The sequence below is a fragment of the Poecilia latipinna genome, unplaced genomic scaffold (genome assembly GCF_001443285.1).
Source record: "Poecilia latipinna isolate Pla-1442-1.1 unplaced genomic scaffold, P_latipinna-1.0 Scaffold1287, whole genome shotgun sequence".
NCBI lineage: Eukaryota > Metazoa > Chordata > Actinopteri > Cyprinodontiformes > Poeciliidae > Poecilia > Poecilia latipinna.
The window spans coordinates 229,719-237,649 of NW_015113903.1; the positions used below are offsets into that span (position 1 = coordinate 229,719).

At 44.9% G+C, this 7,931-nt stretch overlaps 1 protein-coding gene and 1 long non-coding RNA gene across 3 annotated transcripts in view; one reads left to right on the plus strand and one right to left on the minus strand.

Annotated features, from left to right (window-relative positions):
• smg7 (SMG7 nonsense mediated mRNA decay factor) overlaps nt 1-1,112 on the plus strand; it is a 24,322-nt gene extending 23,210 nt beyond the window's left edge. For both annotated transcript variants that reach the window (XM_015054944.1, XM_015054945.1), the window contains one exon: nt 339-1,112. In XM_015054944.1, the coding sequence (XP_014910430.1) occupies nt 339-452 (114 nt within the window). In that variant the 3' untranslated portion in view covers nt 453-1,112. The remainder of the gene's footprint in view (nt 1-338) is intronic.
• A 105-nt stretch (nt 1,113-1,217) lies between these two features.
• Nucleotides 1,218-7,931, minus strand: part of LOC106961311 (uncharacterized) — a 25,382-nt gene continuing 18,668 nt past the window's right edge. Inside the window, exon 3 of the long non-coding RNA XR_001427746.1 lies at nt 1,218-2,550. This is a non-coding gene — a long non-coding RNA (uncharacterized LOC106961311). The remainder of the gene's footprint in view (nt 2,551-7,931) is intronic.

The following is a 7,931-nucleotide window of genomic DNA, read 5'->3' on the forward strand; positions in this document are numbered from 1 at the left end:
GTGTGACTGTCAGGCAGCGGCCGTGTGTGTGTGTGCGTGCGTGTGTGTGTGCGTGCGTGTGTCTGTGTGCGTGCGTGTGTGTGTGTGTCTGTGTGTGTGTCTGTGCGTGTGTGTGTGTGTGTGTGCGTGTGTGTGCGTGCGTGTGTGTGTCTGTGTGTGTGTCTGTGCGTGTGTGTGTGTGTGTGTGAACTTTCTTTTTAAAATGTAGTTTCAGTTTTCCTCTAGTTGAACTTTTGGCAGTAGCTAAACTTGTCGTCCTGTTTCAGATTTTATTGTCTGATTGTCATCTTCATGCTAATGTTAATGTGACGTCCAGTAACACACTCCATGTCCTGCAGTCCATCTGGTCCAGCTCCATGATGCAGCCCGGCCCGTCGGCGCTGGAGCAGCTCCTCCTGCAGCAGAAGCAGAAGCTGCAGCGAGGCCACGGCGCCATGAACCCGCCGCACTGAAGGGCAGCGCGAGGCGGCGCTTTTGTCCGGACGAACCACCACCAGGAGGAACGGAGGAACCAAACACACATAAAAATTAAAGCGGCGAGGACCGGTGGAGGCTGGGGAGGCGACGCGACCCCCCGACGAGGCTCAATCACCACCCCACCCCTCTCTCGGCTGTTCGAGGAGCGGTGGCGCCCGCATCGGAGGGCGACCGCGGCGCCACGCTGCCGCCGGCCTCCTTCAACCGGCGGGAACCTGAACTTTGAGGAACCCTGCAGCAACACCTCGGACCCCCTGATTCAGACAGACGCCTCCCCCCTCACCAGAAATCTGGTTTCTTCTTGGGAAAAAGGTTGGAGCTCCTGGACGTCTCTTGGTCCTGAGGCAGACGGGGCGAGGGCGGGCTGGTTCTGGTTTAAGGGGAGGCCAGGTGGAGCGTCGGGCCGGACACACCAGACTGGACTTTCTGATCTCTCCTTTCATTTTCATTGGAGGAGGAGGAGGAGGAGGAAGGCTCTTTAAATACCTACTGATTATATATGGGGGTAGCTGCACTGTGGGGGCTGAACGAGGGTTCAGACACCTGGCGGCGGCGCAGTGGGCGGGGCTAAGGGCAGCCCAGTAGTGTTACTGTTAGCTTACAGAGATTACAGATATTAACTGAAAAAGAAAAAACTGTATTTTGTGATTTGTTTGTAGCAGGTTTAGCTTCTCACCCTCGAGGTGAACGGCTACATCCGTTAGCTTCCTGCTTGAATACTTCCGGGCTTTCCTGCCTCTACTTCCTGGAACGCTTCACCTGATGAAGAAAAAACTCCAGATGTGACCTGCTTGCTTACTGAACCTGATCTGCTCCTTTACTTTCTGTTCCTGTTCTGCCTCGTTTTAGTAGCAGCTGCTGTGAGACTGTCGGTCCACCGGTCCGTCAGGCCATCGGTCCACCGGTCCGTCAGGCCATCGGTCCACCGGTCCGTCAGGCCATCGGTCCACCGGTCTGTCAGGTCTCCCTGACGACCAAAAACTCAAAAGCTTCAGTCAGGCTCCTTTAGAAAAAAGGAGGTAATTAATTGCATGATGTGAACAAAACGGTTTGAAAAGCTTCCCTGATCAGATCCTGTTGGGTTTCATTAGAAAGGCTGAAAGTTTCCTAAAACCAGGAAATTCATGTTTCAACTAGAAACTACATTTGGGACCAGAAAGGTCCAGAAGCCTAAAATATCAACGGTTTTTGATCCATGTCTTAATATTTCCAGCCTGAAACTTTTCAGTCTGGGAGGTAAACAGTGACATCTGGTGGACAGAGACGAACTCTGCAGCTCGCTGGGATTTCAGTGTGATTGTAAGGCAGCCGGTCAGGATGGCTGCTGGTTCTGGTTCTGGATCCTTGGAGAAAAGTAGTAGGATGAAGCTCTGAGACCAGCAGGATGAAAACTAAAACGTTCAGACGTCTGCAGCTGTTATGGTTTAAACATCTCTTTATTTAACTGTTACAGTCTTGTAAATATTCAGTTATGGAAAAATGAGGTGCAGTTTCTGTCACGTGACTTTTTGTTTTAAAATACATAAAAAATGATCAGACGGTTCTGAAAGCCCAGCGGATTATTAATTATTGATCTGCTGACTCTTTATGAAGTGATTCTTTCTGAAGGTTTAAGATGAGAACAGTTCCAGGAACCATCAGGAATAATGTTTGATCGGTTCTTTTTCTGCTCGCTTCGTTTTAAAGTGGAGCTAAAATCAGCTGGACTTTGGGTTTTAACCTGAAGTTCTGCAGTTCAAGGCCCGGTTCTGGTGTCTCCCATCCGGACCCGGTTGGACCCGGTTCAGACCAGCGTTCAGCTGCTCTCTTGGAAACAAACCGATTATTTTCCCTCGGATGTTTTCTTCAGACTTTGTGTGATCGTGCTTTTCCTGTCGCTTCACCTGAAGACGAGCCGCCTGAGCGGACCCGAGGCCGTCAGAGGAATGGGTCGGGAGCCGGTTCTGGTCCCGGTTTATTCTGCAGGTTCTGGGTCCTGGTGGGTTGGAACACCAGCCTGGTGTTCTGGTTCAGGTCTGACCTTTGACTTCTTGTGTTTGTCTCTGTAGACTTTCAGATTTAAATAAATGTGGACTGTGTTCTCTTTGTGCCTCTTTATTTAAACAAGTTTAACTTTTCTCATAAATTCAGAATTTATCAAAAACAACAAACTGATGCAAAATGCAACATGAACATGTGACTGCAGTGACCAGGGCCCCAAACTGGGCCCTGGAGGCACCATGGTTCAGTCCCTCCTGGATCCTAGCAGGAACTCTGAGGTTGGCATCGCGCCTCATGAAGATCCTCCATAAGTTCACATCGATTTTTGAATCAATTCATCACATGACTTGGATGCTGTTGAAGAGAAAACTTACATTTTAAATATAGAATTAGCTGAAAAATATAAAAAGGTTCAGATGGGATAAAATGAGTTTCCTCATCTGGTCCAGTAGAATAGTTTCAGTTTTGTCAATGGGTCACATGACCCGGAAGCCATTGAAGGAAAATAAACAGTTTTCTTCTTTTCATAATGAAATTATTTAAAATATTTCTAATGACTTTAAATTCAATAGAGTGTGCCTCATGGATCAGAAGGAAGGACGAATATTAGCTTCTCGGTGTTTGGTTCGGAAATCTGCTGACGGTCCCGAACCGAACCTCCGAGGTTCCGAGGGACGGCTGGCCGAGACCAGCGTTCATGAACCGGATCAACCTTCAGCTTAGCGCCGTTTCATCCAACATGAAACTAACATTTGATCAAATTAAAAACCAGTAGACAGTTCTAGTGTTTTATCCCGGAACCAAAGCAGCGACGTCACATTTAGTTCAGCAAATAAAACTTTAGTTAGAAAGAAGAAGCTCAGTGAGGCTTTGTCGCATTTTGGGTTAAATACACTTGTTCTGTATCGAGTTAAGAAACCAGAGGTGGGAGAGTAACTAAATAAAATAAAAAACTAAAACAGAGAACTCGCAGTGTGTGAGCTTAGCTTGTCTAGAACCGGATGTCATCACCGGACCGCAAACCTTTGGAACCCAAAGGGGATTTTCAGTTCTTCACTGTTTTAATGAAGCGCCTTCCTTTACCGCCATGACGCTGACGTGGTCTGACTCCGCCCCTTCCTGTTTGCTGTTCTTCAAATATGGCGCAGTTTCAACTCTGATGTGGATCCATTCCGGAACCCGGATTAAAAACGATCTGTCCTGATCTCCCAGCCCAGATGAGTCCAGCTCGGCGCCTCGCACTGGATGGGCTGCGGCCGCCATGTTTGCTTGAAAATAAGGCCTTTCATTTCAACATACATACTTTTGTATCTTTGATATCTGCTTTGAAATTTAATCAGAAATATTTCAAAAACTCACATTTTATTTGCGTTAAACAAGAACTTGAATTTAAACATGAAAACAAATTAAATTTTGTGCCAAAAAAAATGTGCGGCGTCTTCTGGTTTAATTTCTTCTGGACAACGACACAGATCTGCTGCGGCCACATGGATCCTCGATGAGGCACTGCTGACGCAGACCGTCTCTGTTTTCCACACTGTGTGTGTGTGTGTGTGTAGATGTGTGTAAGCTACAGCACAACCAATCAAATTAACAAAATTGAAAAATACACAAAAGCAAGACGAAAAATCGCTTAAAGCAGACATGCTCCCATGAGTAACTTGTTTTGGGTTCATCAGTTTTGAAATGTCCAACTAAACAAGCAAAACCTGCAAGAAGAGGATCTCAGATGGAGATGCAACAACTTTCAGGGAGGCGGTTCTTTGAGATGGAGAGCTGGGAGGTTGTTGACTTTAGCGAACTTCGTATTATTGGTAAGCGAACGCCGGGCTACGTTGATGATGCCGCTTAGCTTTCACCTGTCATGCTCCATAAATCTGGTCCTTCAGTCGCATCCACACGCTGTGCAGCTCCGGGTAGAGGTCCGGAGCAGAAAGCAGGTTCTGTTCCTGTTTCTCTCCATCATCAAGTTGAACCGGGTCCGTCAGAGGATGGATGGATGGTCTGGAAGTTTATTCTGTAAAGTTATAAAGTCTGACTGGATGATGGTCTGGAGCTCATGGCTGAGAACTTGTGGTCAACATGGATGTGGGCTGAGAAGATTTAGAAGCTGATCAATCGATCGATGCTAATGAGATATCCATAGATATCTATATATAACTCATTAGTTATATATAGCATCAGTCAAAAAGTTCCTACATGCATATTCAGAAGGTGTGTTAGTTAAACATCACTGCTGTGTTTTTTTATTATTTTTCTTTTTTCGTCCAGCACTGCAAAACACAAAATCTTCCCAAGTATTTTTGGTCTAATTTCTAGTGTGAATATCTTTTGACTTATTTTAAATGTGCTAGATTACAAGTAACTTCATCAACAAATAAGCGCTTGTTTCAGAACATGATTCCTTAATATTGATGAAAAAGGACAAGCAGTTCCACTGGTGGATCATTTCACTTGTAACAAGACATTTTTCCTGTTATGAGTTGATTTATCTGCCAATGAAGCTGGTACATTTCCATCAATATTAAGGAATTGTTCTTGGAACAAGTGCCTGTTTCTAGCTGAAAAGTTACTTTTCCATTAGTCTTATTTCAAGTGAACTGAGTTATTTTCTCTGGAAACTAGACCAAAATGACTTGGTAAGGTTTTGTTTCTGCAGTGCGATAAGCTGGAGTAGATAACGATCCTCCTCCCTTCAATCCAACCACAACGAGTCGATATGAAAAACCTCAAACCACCTTCAGCTGCTGCTGCGACGCTCCCATAGAGAAACAATTCAACAGTTTTTGTATGAGTGTTTCTCACCGTGTTTACGGACCACAGTGACTGAAGTCAGGCTGAACGTTTGACAAAAACCTCCGAGCCTTACGGTGAGCCGCTGATGGATTCAACACGAAGCTCTCTGATTCTTCCAATCCTTATTATACATGTACAACTTTGGAAACTAAAGGTCTTTCAGACACAGACAGCCAGACGGTGCAAACACTGAATTACTGGCATAATTATAACCCGATTGGTAAAAAATAAATATTACAACTTAAAACGACTCCTTCTGTTTCAACGTGAAGATACTGGAGAATGTTTCTTCTGCTGCTGGACTCAATTATCACTTTATGTAGAACAAAAGCTTCCAACTGACTTGGACCACCAACCCACTTCATCTGCAGTCAGCGAGTGGTGACCCGGCTTCTAGGAGATCACTAGCTGCAGATGTGGTCAAATGTTGCCTGATAAGGTTTTAGGCAGAGAAATTACAGTTCCCATCAGTCCGTCTGTCTGTCCATTAACTAAAGTTAACTTCTCACCTTGACATTTTGCTCCGTTTTTCCCTGAAATGTTCCAAAACCCAGAAACACCAAAACTCAGCCACTGGAAGCAGCGACTCGGTTTGACCCAAAGGTGACCTTTCAACTGGTTCTGCTCTTCAGCTGCAGACCCAGCAGAACCACTTCACCTGCCAAACCACACAAAATCCAAACAATCTGAATCTTACCGGGCCTCAGCTGTCTCTTGTAAAGACCTGTGAAAAAATCTGACCTTCACTGAGAATCAACCTGAATGTTTCACAGCAGGTTTAGAGCCCAGATTCACAGGAACCAATAAAGGAGAAGAAAGTCCGTCCACATCGAGAGGAAGGTGGCAGACGAGGGCCAAGGCAGAGTCTAAAGATCACTGAGGAGTTCAACAGGCTTTCAGCATCAAAGACCACCTGATCTTATTCTGCCTTCTGCCTAAAGGCTTGAGCTGACGAACTGATCCTCACCTTCAGATTTTCAGGATGTTTCCTCCTGCTGGACAGCAGATGTGGTTCCTGGTATCTATGATCCTCAAGTCTTTGGAGAGCTGAAGACTGTTTACAGTAACAGGGTTTCCCCCAGTGTATTATAGGCCTGGCGCCTGCCATCCTTCACTAGCGCCACCGCCAGGCTAAGAGTTTCTTCTTTATGTTTTTAGGAAAATAGTAATTAACAAAAAAACAACACTTTTTTGTTTTGTTTTGTTTGGGGTTTTTAAGCAGCATCTCTGTTGCTCTGAGCGCTTCACTGGCCAAGCAGATTTATTCCTAAAACATAAGTTTATAGAAGATAGGTTTATATCAGAGCCCACCAGTTTCATATGCGCATTCACTGAACCCTTCAGTAGTGATAAATTAGATAGGATTTTTTTCCCCCAAATTCAAGACATAGGGGTGACCCAACTAGAGTCTAGTTGGGTCACCCCATGATCACTAAGTCTTAAAAGGTAGAGTCTCTGAGAACAGTTCTTCAAAATACAGTCAGTGTTTTCAGCAAAGTTGAGCCGACTGTCCAGGAACGACCCAAGGTATTTAAAATTTGCCAGTTTCAACAGGTTGGCCATCGAGAGAAACTGGAACCACTTTAAGGTCTTTAGATCATTTAATTAGCTCTACATTATTAAGAGAATGAAAAATTAATAATAAATAACAAAGACTTTGTGGTATTCTGATTTAGAAATGTAATTATATTAGTTGTGTTTCCACCCCCACGCCACTAGAGGCAGTAGCAACCCCGAAAAGATGCAACTAAGGAGCAGATTTAGACTATAGAATTTGGTAAAAACCGTGAAGTAATTAAAGACACAAGTTCGAATCCCTGCTGAGAGAGGAGCTCCTCCAATCGGTGCTCCTCCGCAGCTCTGATTGGCTCAGCAATGTAACGTGATCCTCTACAGCAAGTGATGGCAAAGCGGGGCGTCATCACGACTTTACACAGTGAGTCTTTACCTCCGTGGCAGAGGCTCCGCCGAACCCCTGGGGTTCGATCGAACCCAGGTTAAGAACCACTGATTTATAGTTTTTGCATCTAAAACTGGACCAATCACACTGCTGGTGCCTCACACGCTGCAGCAGCTGGATTAAGTTTACCTCGGTGCGGATCCTTTCAGTCAAACTGGACTCAGGCTGACCTGTATGGATACTTACATCAATCCACTGTGAGGAATTATGATTCTTTCCAGAGTTTTTGATCAAGGTAGGACTTTAAACACCACTCTGGTTGGCTCTGGTTGCGCAGCTCTACATGAACTGCAGGAATATCTTGTAGCTTTCAGGGGTTCATTGAGCGAGTGGTGCGAATAATTTATATTTGTGAACAATTAATTTTGTGCAGCTTTTCCATCTCAACACGCCCAGCGCCCGGCTGGTAAAGTTTATCTATGTGTTCCCGGTTGGCCGTGTGTTAGTTAATGAACCAGCTAACCTGATCATGCAGGTTGAGCCTGGTGAGGAGCTTTCACACTCGCCTGTCTGTAACACATCACGCTGATTTTATATTATTTTATTATTATTTTTCCAGTTAAACGTATCAAATGCTTTGTCCACTTAGAGTTAATGCAGGCGGAGATCTGAGAAACTCGACCAACCAGAACAGTTTCTGTGTCTCCTTGTTAAAAACTCAACAGACATAAAATGTTAGAGCTACTGAAGCCACATTAGCAGCATTGAATTAAATATC